This window comes from Micropterus salmoides, unplaced genomic scaffold (genome assembly GCF_014851395.1).
Source record: "Micropterus salmoides isolate LMB-PRFRI ecotype aquatic unplaced genomic scaffold, ASM1485139v1 Ms_hic_scaffold_9, whole genome shotgun sequence".
Lineage (NCBI taxonomy): Eukaryota > Metazoa > Chordata > Actinopteri > Centrarchiformes > Centrarchidae > Micropterus > Micropterus salmoides.
Window position 1 is genome coordinate 28544922 of NW_024044681.1, and position 19388 is coordinate 28564309.

The 19388-nt window shown below is 40.3% G+C and overlaps 1 protein-coding gene across 1 annotated transcript in view; it reads left to right on the top strand.

The window, feature by feature from the left end:
- LOC119895371 (roundabout homolog 1-like) overlaps positions 1-18623 on the top strand; it is a 76481-nt gene extending 57858 nt beyond the window's left edge. Inside the window, 27 exon segments of the mRNA XM_038708455.1 lie at positions 1013-1151; positions 1254-1381; positions 3364-3372; positions 3715-3839; positions 3939-4110; positions 6351-6556; positions 6634-6715; positions 6802-6970; positions 7075-7241; positions 7401-7522; positions 8325-8559; positions 8765-8886; positions 9023-9194; positions 9521-9718; positions 10403-10429; positions 11203-11242; positions 11435-11589; positions 11715-12068; positions 12158-12277; positions 12366-12498; positions 14396-14536; positions 14639-15096; positions 16261-16401; positions 16494-16645; positions 16648-16717; positions 16813-16949; positions 17110-18623. Coding sequence (XP_038564383.1) covers positions 1013-1151; positions 1254-1381; positions 3364-3372; positions 3715-3839; positions 3939-4110; positions 6351-6556; positions 6634-6715; positions 6802-6970; positions 7075-7241; positions 7401-7522; positions 8325-8559; positions 8765-8886; positions 9023-9194; positions 9521-9718; positions 10403-10429; positions 11203-11242; positions 11435-11589; positions 11715-12068; positions 12158-12277; positions 12366-12498; positions 14396-14536; positions 14639-15096; positions 16261-16401; positions 16494-16645; positions 16648-16717; positions 16813-16949; positions 17110-17124 — 3989 coding nt within the window. The 3' untranslated portion in view covers positions 17125-18623.
- Positions 18624-19388: the final 765 nt, after the last annotated feature.

Sequence of the window (19388 nt, forward strand, 5' to 3'; positions counted from 1 at the left end):
ATAAAGCACTACCATCCAATCTGCCAGTTTTGGAGAGGTTTCCCTCAAAAAAAGCATGCTCAATGTCTACTGCTGCTACATCCAAGGCTACAACCCCTCAAAGCTTTCAGTACAAGAGCTCCCCATGCTACCTCCAACACCCCCTATCCCAAGCACCTGTTTCTTTTTATTCTCCATCCCCCACTTATTTTCCTAACATTTCCCATCAGAATAGGACTCTTATCAGTATCACACGGTTAGATGACCTTGGTTGAGGTTGGGAGTATGCAGTAAAGTGCCCCATGGAATCATTCAAGGCTGTGAGAATAATTTTGCTGAATGCAGAAACAGGTCATAATATGTTGGTTAACAGGTTGTGCATAGCAAATGACTTTGGAGACTGACTGATGGTGTCAATAGAATATAAAATTTTCTGGACTGGTAAGATAACGAATATGTAGTTGACATTGCATATTTTGCTAGGTTTTCTGTTTTTAATAGAAGTGATTTAATTTGGTTTTGTATAAAAAAGTCATGAGAGAAGAACATGCTCGTGGTTACAGTTGATCAAATGTTCAAGTAAAAAGTGATTTTCTGTCCTAGCGAAATATTAGGAGTTAAAAAGTAACATTTTCAGTGATTTCTGTACCTCACCAGATAGTAGACTGAATCACATGGATAACAAAGTAAATGTTATTATTTTATTTTAATTCCTTGCACAAGTACCTTGCGCCAAGTGCATGTTACTATAAAACTATGCAAACAAAATGAAACCCTTAATCAAAAGACAATATGCAATGTATTATTACACTTGGTACAGTAAAGTTTAGATAAGCCACATTAATTACACAAAGAGGTTGAACATATTTAAACTTAAAATTATAATAAGATTTTGTCAAGAATAGACAAGTGAATGACGTAAGCTATGCAAAGATTCTAACTATACGGATATTGATCGCACTCATGAACAGTATGACAGTGATGATTGTGTGGATAATACAGTGTTGAGTGTTGTTATTGTGCTGCCCTCCAGAGCGCCCGACCTTTGTGAAGCGACCCAGCAGTGTGGTGGTGTTGGCAGATGAGAGCGTGGAGTTCCACTGTGTGGTTCAAGGAGACCCTGTTCCCACTGTCCGCTGGAGGAAAGATGATTCTGACCTGCCTAAGGGCAGGTAATGCACAGAGGCCCTCTATACACATTAATTTACCATGCAAACATGGTGTTTCAGCATTTTCTTTCATCCCTTGATTATGTGTGTCTGTCCTGCTTACAGATTTGAAATCCTAGAGGACCATACCTTGATTGTTCGCCAAGTGACCTCTTCAGATGAGGGCTCCTATACATGTGTGGTGGAAAACATGGTTGGAAAGTCTGAAGCATCCGCCACGCTCACTGTACACGGTCAGTACAACCCTCGCATGTGATGTCCTCTAACCGCAGCACCACCTTCTCTTCTATATACAATTCACACACTTTTTTTTTCAGAGCCTCAGATTTTCTTTTTCTTGGAAGAAGTATTTGTAAGAGAGCTTCTTCCAGCCTAACTGGAAAACTAATCCCGCCTCGTAGTGTCACAAATTAGCCGGCAGTACAGACATGCAGAATTATCTCTCTTGTTTTTGCTTGTATTTTTTTTCCTTTTCACTTATGATATGAGGTCAATAGTTTCTACTTCTAAAAAACAAGCAGTTGAGGACATTGCAACAGATTGTTTACAGAAAGTTTCATAGTAATGTCCTGTATAAACTGGGGAAAGCATGCAAAGTAAATGTTTACATGTCCGCAGAAAATGGATTGATTTTGTCTGAGCCGTCCTGCCACAATGACACCCTTTAGTCCAAGTCAGTGGCAGAAATGAGCAGTAAAGACGCCACTCAAAATTGCACACACAGACCCATATATATACACATAAACACGTACACGCACGGCCGTGGCACAGTAGGTGACACAGACTGAGGACAGTAGGACTTAATTAAAGATAAGGCAGGGCTGGTTGCATGCTGGGAAATGACATAATTCCCATTATATTGTCTTCCTCTCCCTCCAAAAACCTGAGAAAACGAGCTTCAATGGGGACCTGAATTTGGGCAGTGAATGGAGAAGGGTGGGAATAACTGGCAGATGAGTAGCAGTTGTATTAAGGGAGGAAACAGACATGCTCAATCATAGCTATAGTCTTAACCACAGAATTATTTTTATTGACCTAGAACATTTGGCTGGTATTAAACAGTTGCCATTTGAAACAGATGTAGCAGACCAAGGAGCTTACTCATTGTAAGTTTTGGAGTCCCAAGTACGAGATGAAATTGCTGTTCAGAGTTGCACTCATTAAAATGATCGCTATTGTTTCAGACAGTAACTTGGGAGAAACTGTTAGATAAATTATATAAAGTTGCCCATAAATGATACATGTCTTTTCAGACAGGGTGCTTAAATCCAGCTTTCTGCAAAATCATGTGCTTTACTTTTTTAAAGACATTCCTTGAAAAGCTGAACAATAACCGCAGTCATCCTCTCACGGTAGTTCCAAAACTAGCCATAAATTTCACTATAAATCTAGTTTACAGCAGTCACGATGTACAGTAGTTCCCACCTCAAAATGTGTTGTTGTTTCTGTAGTACATTTAGTAGAGCAGATCCCTCTTCTACCTTCTATCCAGACACAATGCTCCATCCTCACCCCTCACAGGTTTATGTCCTCATTAGGGGATTGTGTCTTTGTCCGAATACGCCTCAAGGCCGGCTGCCTCTGTAACTTAAACCAAGCAATTACATATATTTTTCACACCCCAGAGCCAACAAGTCTGCTGGGTCTAATAGGGGCTAAACAGCATGCCTTGTTCTTTCAAATCCACGTTTTTTTTGTTGTTTTTTTTATGGCCATTAGAGTTCTGTGCATCTGAAGAAATGTTTGACTGTTCATTCCAAAATTATTATCACTTACACTGTTCATTGTCGGTCAATTTTTCTTCTTTAAAAGAATTTTACTTCTTCAAAATACATAAATGTGTATCATCTCAACGCGAAATCATATTTTTGAAATCACTTTTTTCCCTCTGATATTTGTTTGTAGAAGAATAATAATGTAATAAAATGAATCTTCTCACAGACAGCAGGTTTGGGAAGACTTATTATAGAAAGAAAAGGAAATCAAATAAATAGAAATAGAACATATCATTACCCAAAAGGGGAAAAAAAACTACTGTGTAAGAAATCATGTACTTGCAGATCAATTTTTGCTTGCATCCTATATTACACTCTAATTTTCTTTCATACCAGTTTCATTGTACCAATACTATTGAGTGCATCGTTGCAGTTCCATATGCCTGTGTGTACCTGCGTTACTCATTACACTGCTCTTTTTTGTGTCTTTTCCCCTGTAGTCAATACTGGTAAGTTGTCATCCACCCCTCATCCACCATCAGACAGCAACAGAAAATCATGAGCTCCAGTCATTGTCCTATCTGCACTGTAATTCCATCCACCAATACAGTATGTAATTCATGATATGTGTGGGCAAATGAATGAAAATGTGCTGTTTTTTTTCATTTAAAAGGTAAATAATACTCAGTCTTATTATTATTATTATTATTATTATTTATTTTGTATTTATTTTTAGATTATTATTATCATCATTATTTGAGCTTTATTATGCATACTGAGATGTTCTGAAATGGGGAATGATGTAAAATGTGTCCGGCTGCCAGGTAATTAAGGGTTCTCTTCCTCTGCAGTGCCCCCAGCATTTGCCATACGCCCCAGGAACCAGGTGGTGGCAGTGGGTAGGACGGTCACCTTCCAGTGTGAGGCCACTGGCAACCCACAGCCCGCTATCTTCTGGCAGAGGGAGGGCAGTGAGGTGAGATTGACCCTCAGTCTGTCATCTCACTAAATCACCACTCAGTGCAAATAAAGCATATGAAGGGGTTACTAATTCTGTGATCTTTCTTCTCTCCAGAGTCTCCTGTTCTCTTACCAGCCACCACAGCCCTTTAGCCGTCTGTCTGTCTCCCAGATGGGCAGTTTGACCATTACCGATGTTCAGCGCTCGGATGGCGGCTTCTACAGCTGCCAGGCTCTCAACATCGCTGGCAGCGTTATTACCAAAGCACTGCTGGAGGTCACAGACTGTGAGTAAAAGGAAGGAGTGATGGAGGGCAGATGCGGGGGCTTTTATTCAGCACATTTCTAGACTCAGTGTTTTGCCTTTTGGCTTACAGACTACCTTGCCGCTGCTGTAGTTTTCCTTTGTTGAGCAGGTGTATTAGGCTACAAACTGGTTTTGGTTGCAGACTGTTGAGAGCTACCTCCCTTATAAGTGGGGTAGTTGGCCTTGGTTACTAACTGTCAGGGGACATATTTCAGGAGACGTTGTTCTCATGTTGCGCTCAAAAACCTTTGTCTCCTTTGTGTGTAGTGTCTGGCCTTATCTCTCTTACCTCCAAATATATATTTTCCTAACTTGCAAGTGTACAATAAATAATCTATTCTGTGTTCTATTCTAGATATTTGTAAATTAAGACTGCAGGATTGACAAATGAAATAGTTGTTTCAATGTACTTTTATATGGATGTCATCCAAATCCTAGGTGATTAAAAAAAATGTTAATTGTTCAAAAAAAAGCAATTTAAATGTGCTTGGAGGCCCACACCAGTAATTATACACCACCAGCAAAGTCTACAAGCTCCCAGTTAAATGACCTATAAGATCATGAATACATGTGTCTAGGTAACATTGTACTGTGCACATATATTAAATTAATGAAGATAATTGCTTCAGGCTCAACAGACGGTTACTGCTTCTACACGGTGAGTTGCTCAGTGTGGCCCTATTAGTTCTAAAGGATAATCTGCTGCTCATACTGGTAATGCGTTCTGCAGCCACCTTAGTGGTGAAATGGGAGGCATCCACTCAGTGAAAAAACTGTTTCAGGTAATGGAAATAAAAATGATGGGGTCATGTTTTATGTAATTTTTTCAGTGGTCTACAGCACTGCACTCTCGCCCGTAGCTGCTTCTCCCTACTTTCCCCTCCCCCAAATTCTCTTTATCCTACCACACTCTTCTCATCCCCATTTGGAGTGGTGCATTTGTATGGAAATAACTGGTCCGCATTACCTCTGGCAGTTTTCAAGGCGCGTTTCCATCACCTTTTTTCTGTTTTTTGGTATTTTGTATTTATTTATTTATCTAGAACCCCTGCCCCCATCCACAGGGTTTTAAAATGTAAGAGAGAAAAAAACAGAGCTCTGTTATCTAAGTAGGATTGTTATTAGTTGGGCTTTGCCGTTGTGATTGGAGCCGGCTCGAGCAGTACCTACTGCCGAATGAACGATTAGTTGCTCTCCGCTGGAGGGGAAAAGTTGATTTCTTTTTCCTCCGCTGCCTGCACAGCCACCTTAACCTATTGTTCTCTCTTTACCAATTTTCCTCTCAATATCTTTCACATCTTATCTGTCTTTCATTTTTGGGCAGCATTTCATTTTCATTCTCCCTACTTTCATCTTTCTTACTTTTTATTTCTCTCTCATCATAGCTTTGATCTTATGTGAACATCACTTCCCAATTTCCAAGTCCATTATATACTGTTGACAGTGGACTGTTTTTTTGGCATTTTTCCCTTATTCGATAGTGAAAGTAGAGATACAGACAGGAGAATGCAGGAATAGAGTGGAGGGGGATGACACGCAACAAAGGTCACCAACCGGAGAAGGTTATGTGGGATCGTCTTAGCCACTACGCCACCAGACTCTCCTACCATTACCTTTCATGAAGATAATTATACTTTTAATGGACATTTAGTTTAGAAATCCTGTTGCCTTTGTATTTGGCATACAAAGCACATGAGCACGACACCAGAGAATGAGCTCTTTCCGTAACCTCAGTTTAGGCATGCGGGAGTCTGCAGTGGACTAAATTTAATCTTAATTTACCCATACTGTACTTATAATGACCACTATGTTACAAACTCAAACAGATGCTTTTAGCTGCCTAAACATGACCACAAAACCTTCAACATGTTTAAACTGGATTGGCTTCTGTAGGCCAACCAAATATATAATATATATATATATATATGTTTTATATATATATATAAGCTTTTGCAAAGCTGTTTGTCAATTCAAATGTTTTATTAAATAACTGACTTCATGAATACCTAACAAAAACTACTTATTACTTTATATTTTGTTTTGTTGACTTTGCCATTTGCTGCATTTTTCATTATACTTTATTTTGTAATGTTTCCTGTGTGAATGCATTACATAATCTGCTTGAAACACTAAATAGCCTACACACGTGTTTTAAGTATGCAGTATGTAAAAATGCCACGGGGCAGTCTTTCACTACTTTTTATTTTTATTTTTTATTAGCTGGGTCAGACCACCCTCCTCCTGTGATTCGGCAGGGTCCACTCAATCAGACTGTGCCTGTGGACAGCACAGTGGTCCTGGGTTGCCAAACAGCTGGCTTTCCACCCCCTACAGTCAACTGGAAGAAGGACGGTGTGGTGGTGTCTCCAGTGGACTCCCGTATGTCCGTAGCAGACACAGGATCACTGGAGATTCGCTACGCTAAGGTAGGCGATGAAGTAACAGCGACCGTACTGAGCCAAGCTAACCCACTAATAACTACCACTGCACTTCCTCTCCTCAGCTGGGAGATACAGGATCCTACACTTGTGTAGCTGCTAGCCCCAATGGAGAGGCATCCTGGACTGCATTCTTGCAGGTGGAGGGTAGGTTACACAAATACAGATGTAGTTGTAAGAATGTACAGCTGAAGCTGTGTACTTTAATGAATTTGTTGGTATCTCTGTGGCAGAGTTTGGAGTTGTTGTTCAGTCCAGTCACCCTGTAGACCCTAACCTGATTCCCAGTGCTCCATCTAAGCCTGAATTGATTGACATCAGCCGTACCTCTGTCACTCTGTCCTGGAAATCAAACCCCAATGCTGGCGCAACACCTACATCTTACCTAATTGAGGCATTCAGGTCAGAAATATGTAGCATGTTTTAACGACTTACTTTATATAAAATCTTTCCAGCTTGATGGAACTTCCCTCTGTGTGTTATCATGTCTTCACCTCTTCCTGCAGTTACACGTTAGGCAGCAGATGGGTGACGGTAGCTGAGCATATAAAGACACAGACCTTTGTCCTGAGGAACCTGAGGCCTGCAACTGTCTACCTCTTTATGGTCAGAGCAGTGAATGCTTATGGCCTCAGTGACCCGAGTCCAATCTCTGACTCTGTCAGAACACAGGGTCAGTGTGTGCTTTTCATTTCTTTTTCTTTTTTTCCTTTCGCTTTACTTCACATTGAACAAATACAATTTAAACTGTAGAAAAAACACATGGTTATTTCATATCAAAAGAATGCATCATTGTTGCAATTTCCTTCTTTCCTTTCCTTTGTACCAACAGACAGCACCTCCACCATGCAGGGAGTGGATCACCGTCACATCCAGAGGGAGCTGGGAGATGTGGTTATCCACCTGCACACACCAACCGTCATTTCATCTTCTGCTGTCAGGGTGCAGTGGATGGTAAGGGGACCATGTTAACTGTCCTGCACAAATTTTCTTTGCTATCTTTGCTCTGTGTCAGAGTTAGGGTAAATATGGGAAAAGGTCAAATGTGCAATGTTTCCAGTAAATGCAAACACATACTGTACGTCAAAAATATGCTATAAAAGCTGAGGGGTTATGAATAAAAAAAACATCTAGACTGTCTGTGCTGACAGAGTTTTTATTAGAGATTATCTACGAGAAGACTTATACTCCCTGAAATGTTGTCCCTGAATTGTGCTTAGTTCTAAACACATTCATTAATAAATAAATAAATTCATAAATTAATTTGTGTGGGTGTGTGTGTGTATGTGTGTGTGTGTTTGGATATGTGTATGCCTCCACAGAAATCTTTTGAGGCATCCCTTGTCATAATTGTGTGGTTTAAATGGAAAATGCTTAGTCCTCTCCTGGCATGATTTTATCTAGAGCCATGCTGAGGGGAAACTATTAATGATCTCATATTGTGGTTTACAGTAAAAATGTACCAATATGAGGAAACATTAATCTGTATCACCCTAAAGGCAGAGGGAATTAACTGAGATTTTACAGATCATTCCTGCAGGATACTCACTCTAACACAATAAGAGGCTCTAACTTCCTAGAAGTGTGTTGTTTTAACTCACATGCAGAAATTATTTTGAACCGCAGACTTCAGTTACAGTACAGTAATAAAAACTACACATCTCTTTGATTTAACCCAGATGTTTAGCTGCTCGTGATCAGAAGGGGTCTTACTGTGACATTTATGCAGCGTGCTTTATCCCTGCGTGTCCACTAGGTTGAGCAGCAGTCCCCATACATCCAGGGTTACAAGGTGCTTTACAGGGCGTCCGCTGAGCACGGCCAGCCAGAGGGGCAGTGGAGTGTCCAGGATGTACGCGCCCCACGGGTGGACGGGGTTGTGATCGGTCAGCTGAAGAGAGGATCAATCTACGAGTTCAAAGTGCGCCCCTTCTTTGATGAGTTCCAGGGAGCTGACAGTGAGGTGAAGGTGGTCAGGACTTTGGAAGAAGGTGACTTTTGTTCTACAGTATAAAATGTATCTATAATTAGCTGCCTAGCATTGAATAACATTGGTGCAACTTGTATTCTTGTCTATATGGATGAAGTCAGGTATTGCTTTTTTTATTGTGTGCAAAGCTATTAGACATGCAGCTACAGCATCAGATGAGATTTTGTTTATGTGTGCATGGGTAACTGTATGCTTCATTGTCCTAGCCCCTAGTAGAGCACCCCAGGGCGTTACAGTGACAAAGAGTGATGCCAATGGGACTGCCATCCTCGTTGCTTGGAAACCGCCTCCAGAACGAGAGGAGGCTGGAGTCATTCAAGAGTACAAGGTAAGAAAAAAGAAGTCTCCTGCCCTCTCCTGTGCCCATCCTCTGAGTCGCGTGTATCCAGTTGTGTCCAATGTAAACAAAATCTTTGTGAGACTGATGATGCCTCTTGTGTTGTCGGATGTGTCCCCCATGACAGATCTGGTGCCTGGGTAATGAGAGTCGCTATCATGTAAACCAGTCGGTCGACGGCTCCACCTTCTCTGTGCTCATTCCCAGTCTGGCACCGGGAATTCGCTACAGTGTAGAGGTTGCGGCTAGCAACGCTGCTGGACCTGGGGTCAAGAGTGACGTCACTTTCTTTCAATTAGGTGAGAGTCCTCCAGAATAAGGAGTGTTTGTTTGGGAAGGTGGCACAAATCTAGGCCTAAAAACAGTGATAGTATCTGGGGGTGAAAACCTCTGTTTCTTAGCCACCTTTTCACTATACACTGTTCATAAAGAAATACATAAAGCACAATATTGTGCCTACCCTGTTGTTACTTAGCTTTTCAGATAGTTTTTTAACAATGCTTTGCTGCCATATCAACATTTTTATACACGCTGAAATCTCTAATTATGCTTTATGCACATTACTGCTGTTGTTTTCATGCACAAATAATGTCTGATTAATTTTCATTCTTTTTTTACTGGTTAGACTCTGCAGGTCAGATGATGGATATCAGTGAGGAAAGAGACACTTTGTCTCAGATCTCAGATGTGGTGAGGCAACCGGCATTTATTGCTGGCATTGGCGCCACCTGCTGGTTGGTCCTCATGATTTTCAGTGTGTGGCTCTACCGTCACCGCAAGAAGAGAAGTGGCCTCAGCAGCACGTACACTGGCATCCGGAAGGGTGTGTGTTTCTCTGTTGTGTGTATATTTAAGAAAGGTTGATAGGTGTATGTATGTTCAAGATGCTGACCATATAGGCCAAGTGTGCACCTGCTTTTGTGGGTACATTTAAAGGTCGTAATGATTGTGGAAGGGATCAAGCCTTGACATGTTGCCACCTCACTAAACAGCAGTCTTCATCTCAGTGGTATTAAAGAATTTGTCCAGAGGCTGATAAGCAGATCACATCAAAGGGTGAAAAATACTCTGGTCTAATCTTCCTCTGACACAAAGACTTCAGTAACAAATTGCAACTATTCAGGCTGTCAAAAGCTGACCTTTAGTCATGTCATTTCCTCAACACAGCACAGTTCTTAGAGGCACAGGCCTGTCAACCTGCCATTACCATGTCTCCTACAAAGTCACTGTTATTTCCCTCTCTCTCTCTCTGGTTGCCTGTCACCCCCATTAACCTACACCTGGACAACAGAGGCAGCAGTAAGGCAGATGACATATGGTTATTTAAATGATTGTGCACCTCAATTTTTCACATGAAGAGATGTCCATCACAAAGCAGAGTGTATAGGCATAGACAATACAAAACCTCATAGTGTGAATAACTAAGCCTATAGCTTCTGTAATATTGAAGTTAATTGAAATGATTTCAGTTCTTACTCCCCTTCGCTGTCTTTGTCTGTCCCACCAGTGCCGTCATTCACCTTTACACCTACAGGTATGTAAAGTACGATTGATCTACATTTAGCATATTTGGCAAGTAAATTGTTAAACATTAATATATTTTAATTATTTTAAACATCCCGAAGATGAAATTGCATGCCTTCTCTTTGGAGGATTGTTCAGTTCAGTTTTTTATGGTCATTTACATATAGAAATGGAAAAGTATTGAAGCACAACATCATGATTGCACAATGATAAAAGAACATGTAAATTGGATTTCACAAAACATCATATGATACATGATATGAATGAAGTAAAAGATCAAGCTTGAGCTAAAATGGAAATGGTTATTTCACTAAAGTAGAAACTAAAGTAGACTGCACCTATACAGTATATGATTGCAGTACTAGCTAACTATATTTGTTGACTCAAATTGTGGATTTTGATAATCATAATAAAGCAAAAAAATGAGCTTTTGCATAAATGTTGATTAAGTAAGGGAAATGTAGAATGCATTCCACTGGAGAATTTGTATTTGTTTGATGTTTTACTGGTAGTGGAGGAGAAACAATGTTTCTGAATCAGTTCTCAAGTTATGCTGAAATTGGTAAAGGCACAGGCAATTATTTGTGTTTTCTTCATGCACATTAAACCCTAGAGTCAGACTTTGTGCTCTAACGATGGAGGCATGTGTTGAAATGAGTGTAGACTTGACTTTAGATTTTTGCCTAGAATCTCTACCAGTCTTTCATGGCTTTCCTCTGCTTTTGGCGCATCCTCTTTTTGACAGCTCATCAAGGTTTAATGTTTTTCTGTTTCTCTTTGCAGTCGCATATCAAAGAGGAGAATCTGTGTGCAGTGCTGGCAGGTGAGTGATATTTTTGTTCTTTTGTGTTATAGGAAGACTAACAGGAGAAATGCACTTAAATTGTGGAAACACTAGGGGGAGGTGTCTCCCTGCTCTAGGATGAGCCACATGAATCCTCCCCATGCTCATTCATCAGCGATAAATGAGAACCACAGGTTTTGATTGACAGCACTGTGGTGCTCTTTGTTGCAGACCTGGCCTTCTCAGCATGGGCGAGCCTCTAAACCAGCTGTGGCTGCCAGAAAATTGGCCAAATGCATGTGCCAATCACAAAGACTGTAGCATCAACTGCTGCAATAATGGCAATGGCACCAGTGACAGTAACATGACAACATACAGCCGACCAGGTTTGTGCAAGACTGAGCTCATGTCTGAGATACATGCTGTGAGTCTAATAAAAAATGAAACAGCTTCCAGCAATTTTGAAGCTTTGTGACTTGTTCATGTGTTGCTTTGTTCATGTTCTCCTCAGCTGATTGCATAGCTAACTATGGAAACCATCCAGAAAACAAACAGGGTGGCTCTGAGACGGCAATTTACAGCGATGTGAACCTCTCCAACAAGCTCAATGATATTAAAACGTTCACCAACTCCAGCTTGTGCTATGCAAGTCCAGGAGGAGATTCAGCAGCCACATATGAACCCATCCCATACGCCACCACACAGCTCATTCAGGCCAGCATTAAAAATAAGGCAGCCACCAGTGGCACTATAGCAGAGCCTCTGGACATGCCCTGCTGGAAACAGCCTCCCAACCCTCCTCCAATACCAAAGGAGATGGCAGCTCAGATGCAGTACAACATAATGGAGCAAAACATAAATAAAGGTAAAGTAGGGTTACACTTGATTTGCTTTACAATATTTATATATATGAAAAAAGAAATGCTGCAAAGTTGCTTGCTTCTTTGTCTTCAGATCATCTGCAAGGAAGTGAAGGAGTGATCCATCCTAAAACAATCCCGTACAACCAGACCCGTGATCACAGCACAGGAGGCTCACACCACAGCTCAGACAGAGGCAGCAACAGCACCTCAGGTAAGGCCAACAGCTGCTCTTTACAGTGGTGAATTTTAATGAGGCAATCAATCTGTGTTTACCTTGATGTTTTCATTTCATTTCTCAGGGAGTCAAAATCAAAAGAAGGCAACAAGGGCCCCAAAGATCCCAAAACATAATGCAATAATCTGGGGAGAAGCCTTGTCTCCTCCTCATGCTAATGCCTGGGACTGTGAGTATAGCCTGCCCATGGAAAGGAGGTATGTGGCAAAATACACACAGTCGATACACAACATACAATACAAGCTATACATACCTCCTTCAGTTGGTAGTGTCTAAGTGGGGTCTTGAAAGAAATAGCTACGGTAGTGGGTAGAGACTTTAAAATTCCCTAAAATATGCTCCAGTCTGTACCAACTATATTGCTTAATTTGTTCCCGACAGACTATCCAGTGCACAATATCAAATTTGCAATATTGCTGAATGTGCCATGTTAAATTACAGCTACTGCGTATTGCCTTGCTCCTTAGCATACTGTAGCTCACCAGGTTAAACTGACTGGCAAAAACAAAAACATGATGAAGTTGTCATACTCACACAAGCATATTTGCATTGGTGGAACTTAGATACAGTATGTTTCACCTGTTTCAATTGAAGTGGGCTCCTGACTGACATGCAAGAATTGAGTAATTTAACCCGTTATATATAAATAAACTACTTATTTCACTCGATATGGAGAGAAATGGATATGGGGATACAACAAAGAGAGAGTGTGTTTGATCATGATCAGTGCAAACTGGACCCTCTGTTAACAGTGACAGACAGATTCATCGGCGTTATAAATGCCTGTCCAGATGCCATCTCTTCCTCTTTATTTCTTCGCAGTTTTAATGCATTAGTTCCTGTTGTTTACTGTGTAGCTGCTGTGGCTGCCATGACATACAGTATGTGTGTCAGTTATCCTGTCCATTCAAATCAATACGAAAAACACGAGTATCTCGCCCCATGTAGTATGACGTCATGGTGACCTTCTGTCAGTGCGTCCCTGTATAGGGAGGCTGGGGGTCAGTTGGCACACTTTTCACTCCCTCGCATATTTCTCTGGCATAATTTATGTTAGAATATTCTAAGCAGCAGCAAACAAAAGGTTAAGGCCTTAGCTTTAAATGTTTATGTAAACAAATGTATTCTAAAATGAGGTGATTTGTGCGGAGACCCTAAGCGGCCATCCATTCAAATTTCAAAGGGGGTTTCATTGTCACTGATTAGCTCAGTTGGTAGAGTGCAGCACTTGCAATCAAAGTGTATCTGCATTTAAAACCATTTTTTATGAAAAGACTGTTTCACATGCTCACAATAAAGCATGTGCTGGACTGTGTGCGTCCTGGCAATTGGTCCATATCCATCAACCTATGGATTTCCCCATCATTCCCAGGTAGAGGAAATTTCTGCGCTTCTCATTAAGGGAAATCCATTTATTGTTACACATTTCCTGACAGCTATTTCGGAACCTTTGAAATAGCCGTTGGGAAATGTGTGATTAGATTGCCCTGAATCTCTTCATAAAAACTTTGTTGAAGATGATAAATAAAAGAAACACAAAAGAAGAAAAAAAAATAATTGAAAGCAGGATTTGAACATGTAATCCTACAATTACAAGTCCTGCACTCTACAAAGTGAGCTAACCAGTGACACTAGAAATGATTCTGAAAATATCCTAAAGAAACACACCTGTCGACCCCTGTATTGTTATCTCGAGATCTCAAGAAAATAATCCTGTTATCACTAGAAAACAACATTTGTTATCTCGAGATAATTATTCCGTTATCACGGAAAAGCGGAGTAAAATAAAATATTTGAATGGATGGCTGCTTAGGGCTTTTATAAATTTTGTGATTAAAGTTGTGTTATTTTCTAGTCCTTAAAAAGTCACAGAAACAATAATGTAACAATGTTTGCTTTGTTGACCAAAAATGGTGTCACTGTTTGAGTTTTTAATTAAGGGAATTGTTTGGATTATTATTATTGTTGTTGTTTGGATGCTGAAGGTCACCACTTCACAATTAGAAGTATGTTGTGAACAGTTTACTATGACAACAGTTTTTATATAATTGAAATTAATTACAAAAACAAACAAGCATGTTCTTTTCTCATCAGTTTTGATCCAGAGGGCTGCCCTACTCCACCAGTTAGAGGGGCAGCCTCATCCCCCACTGAAGTGTCCTATAGTCACCCACCTACCACATCACCACAGGCAGACCTGAGAAATGGCCTGCATGATGGAATCGAGCACCTCAGGTAACCAGAGTAAACCTTCCTGACACTGCATTAAACTATTTGTAACTGAAGCTACAATTTTTTGTTGTTGTGACAAGACCACATTTTTAATGCACTTTCCAGCAAACACATCACCAGCCACCCGTGCCCTCTTTCCCCAACACACACCTACAGCTCCATACCCCTCCGCATGGACACTGATGGATTGGAAGAGGATGAGGAGGAGGCAGAGGAGGAGGCAGAGGAGGAGACAGATGCAGAGCTTGCTGAAAGTCACTACAGCCAACACCACAACTGGCAGAAGCACAAACACCAGCTGCACCACCCCTCTCCACACAAGCTGCTCCTCCGTGGGCTGGAGCAGACCCCAGCCTCCAGCACCGGTGATCTGGACAGATCAGTCACAGGGTCCATGGTTAACAGCTGGGGCTCAGCATCTGAGGACAACATCTCATCAGGCAGGTCCAGTGTTGTCAGCACCTCGGAAGGATCCTTCTTTACAGATGGCGATTTTAACCAGGCAGTGGCTTCTTCACGGGATATTGTAGGCCTTCGCATGTGCAGATACCCAGAGGAGTCAGGTGAGAAGGTTTCTGGTGAAGAAAGGTTTTATTTTGTGTTCCAGCGTATTAGCTACACTTTCACTTTCACATTCACTCCACCACTTTGGTCCAGACTGAGAAATCAAGACAACTACTGTATTGGATTACATTTTTGTATAGACATTCATTGTCCCCAGAGGATGAATCCTACAGGACTGAATTTAGTGATCCCTTGACCTTTCTTGTAGTGCCAACATGAGGTTGAAATTTTTGGTTTTGAGTAAATTATCTTGACAACTCCTGGATTAATTGCTGTGAAATTAGATACAGTTAGTCAAGGTCCCTGGAAGATGTATCCTAATGACTTTTTCTGTAGCACCACCATGAGGTTGACATTTATGGTTCTGAGTAAAATATCTCCTCAGCTATCAGATGGATTGTTATGAAAATTGATATAGACATTGTATTGTAATAACCTCTGGCATTTCCTGACTTTACATCATGAGGTTAAAATGTCATTGCCACTGTGACCATGTTTGCCTCTGGATGTTAGTATTTAGCTCCACAGCACCACTGTGTATATCATCAAATAGCCGATAGCATGGCTGTAATATATTTCTCTGCTTTGTTTGATTTCTTTGCACAATGCGATGACTAAAGAGATAAAAGTGTTTCGGAACCTTAATGACTTAAGAGAATGAGAACTCTATGGTAAGTTGGTTTTCCAGGTTTAAAAAAAGCAGATTTTCTATGAGTTGCCAACAAGTGGCAAAACCCCCAGGACTGAAAAGTGAAGTCAACGCTAAAGTGACAAAAACTGCAGTTCCTCAAATGGCCACTTGAAGTTGGCTCCAGAAGCAAGTCAATTCTCATAGACCGCCATGTTAAAATACCCAACTTTACAGCAGAAATAAACATGTTTACAGGGTGGTACAAAAAAACGGTTTTGGTCTCTTAACTAATTCCCCCCTTCATGACAACTGTACAGGGGGGTGAGGTTTTCTATAACTCACCAGTTTAAATGATATTAAGGCTTAAAGTTATGCATAAGTAAGGGCATTGCCACTTTGACTGACATGCGGGTGCCCTCTCAGGTGGATTGCTGCTACGTGGTTCAGCAAGCAGACCTCAGTTATACTGTATATAACATTTTATGTGATCTAAACACTTATTGTTTGTGCAAAATCTGTGTAATAATTTCAGGCCAGCGGCACCAGAGACCCAGCAGCCCCATGTCCACAGACAGCAACATGAGTCCTGCAATAACACATAAAAGACCCAGGAGGCATAAACAGAACCAGTCTGGTCAACATGGCGACCAACCCAAAGATGTCTTCAATGATGGTAGAGATTGAACCAAAAATGAGATTTACCCCTGTTTATCTCCTAGCAGCTTTAACATTTGGATCTCTCTCTGTGCTCTACTTTGTCCCCAGACTCTTGCATGCCTCTGAATTTCTCCAGCCAGATGTCCCATGGTGACTATAAAGTGAGGGGGGCCACGCTGCCTCGGGCGGGCTCTGGAGAGGGCCGTGGTCGAAGAGGCAGCACTGGGACTCACAGGGTCAGGGAGGTTACATCTGAGCAGAGAGAGAGAGCCAGGACAAGCACAAGTTTCCGCTAGGAGGAAAAGGAAGCAGCAAAAACCGACAGCACTCGGGTACTGGATAGATTTTATTGCACACTTTGGAACTTTTTAATAAGTGATTGAGTGACTATCCGACTAAAATGTGTTCTTTCTTGTCTCTCCTTCAGAATTTGGGGACATCTTTCTGTACAGTCGTCCCTCTTTCCCATCAGGTCAAGCTCAGAGGGAGCCTGATGATACCAATTCATCCAGTTTTATGACCAAACAGAGAGGACAGGTGGCCCCAACAGGAGAGGTGGAAGAGGTAAGTGAAAATCAAGAATTCAGATATAAAATTATCAGTTAGCTTTAGGTGTAAATGTCTTTCACACAAATATGATATGTATTATGTGTGACATCTATTAGCTGATCATTTAAGTACATTAAATGCAAGGATGGAAAATGACACTATTTTGTTTTCACAGTTCCTGAAAAGCTAAGAAGCAATGAGAGTACAAAAGGAATACCCTACAGTTGCTTCAGATGGAGGACTATGACCTTTATGATATGGAAAAAGACTCTAAAAATACTGCACAATACATGCTATTGTTTTCTACTTCAAACTTCTTATTAGGTGTTGGAAAAAAGAAAAAGTGCTCTCAAGTTTAAGTCTGTGGACTTCAATTGGATGCACTGTTTATCATTTGCTTTTTGGGTGACCAGCTTCCAGGAGCCTGAACTGCTGGCTGCTCAGTAAAGTAAGATGAATGCACATTTGATGGCGGTTGTGAGTGTCTACGCAAATATTGTCCATGATGGCTGCTTGATGCGGTCCATACATGATCTTTGCTTGTCAGTTGTCTTGTTATTTTACTGTAATTGTTATTCAGTCATTACCAGCCATCTTGTAAATTCTTGAAATTGTTTACTGCCACAGAAGTGCTTCAAATTTCAAATTTTATATAACAGTGTTGATGTTTTATAAGTGATGTACATCTTGTATTTGTATTATTTGTTCTACTTTGGTTATAAAAGCACAATCACTTAATTTTATTCTAAGTCATTATTATTATATGAATTTCAGTCTGGAGGACATCAGTCTTTGGAGTCTTGTTAATCATTTCATCAGTTCACTTCAGGCTGAGAAAATGATTGTTGATTGTGATTGTGCATTCAGTTGCGTACATTTGAGCTGCTTTCATTCAGATTTGAACTACGTATCTGTTGTGTGTACTGAGAGAATTGCATGCAGATTCACCTGTAGGATGTTTTACTTATCATTTTGACTGCTTTGTCCTCCCTTTTGGATGATGAAAAGCCTTGTCAAGGACTGGTTCCGTTTATTGTTTTCTCTGCTAAAACCATTTCATTTAGTCCTGTGTCTCCTTGACTTTGGCCATTACTTCTGAAGTAGGGCTGGACAATACACTTAATTTATCAAATTACTGATTATGAATCTGATACTGACCCACTTTCACTCATATAGCAATTTCCAATAGATAAAATTGCCTGACTAAAGTATCAGAAAGCCAGTACAAGAAAGTGAATATTATTAGGCACTAGTGTATTAAGCAAATATACAGTATATTGTTCCTTTATTTGTTATAAATTTACACTGTGCTATTGATGTTGGTCATATTGTCCAGCCCTATACTATAAGTTATTATGGAACAAATATGTCACTTTAACTAGTCTGTTTGAATAAATATTGCTGTTCCGTAAGCTACAACAACAAATGATCTTATAACTCATTCTTTTAACCTAATTCTATATTACCTATCCTCTTTGCAGTTTCAAATGAAAAGCTGATTTTCAACCATGAATAAACAGCAAAAACCAGGGCACGGACCTTGACCTGGATGACTGAACATCCTCACAGTCATATTGCTAAGCAAAGACAAAAAGAAAATGAAAATGATTGTTGTTCCTTTCCCTCATTTCACTTGTGTCTACAAATGTGGTTTAAAGTTGAAACTAAAGCAAAAAGGTCTGATGAGTATTTTGTTTCCTGGTTCTTTTTTTTCCGATTTTGCCTGAAAACATAAAACAGTATAAAACAAAATAGTCACGGAAAACCTATTTAAGTCACTAATCTTTTTTTAGTTCAAGACCTAGAAATGATTAAAGTAAATTATGCACATATAGAACGCTTTAACAACTTTGAGTGGATTTGGTTTAGAAAAAGTAAAAGCATCCAAGACAAAGAATTGAGATGTGAATAAACTGTACTCCTTGTGTAGAAGGTTCTTTTACGTAATCCTCCATATTCCAAAAGTCCAGCCATTCTTGAGAATCTTTTAGATTTAATTTGATTTAATTGTTTTTTGCTCCATTATTTATGATTAAAACATCTACAAAGATATTTGTTATGTTATTTGTTATTTATGTTTATTTTAGTTCAGTTCCTGATTTCCAACCGTCACAATGTTTATCCTTCAGTTCATCCCACACGTTAACCATTCCAATTCAGTGGTTAAGAGGTGAGGTGGATGACAAAGACAGGAGAAAGGAAAACTGTGAGAATGCGGTGAGACACGCTGTTTAATTAACCTCACTTATTAACACTTCAACAGCACACACCTAACAGTGTGTGCTGTTGAAAGGAAGAACGTCGTTCACAAATGTCTTTCAATGTGTGTGAGTATCAGGTTGACTATTCACAGTAAGGTGGCGGTGATGCATCATCCACAAATAATTACAGTGATTTTTTAATTATACAGAACTCATAGTGATTAATTAACAAGGTATATCCTGAACTAACTCC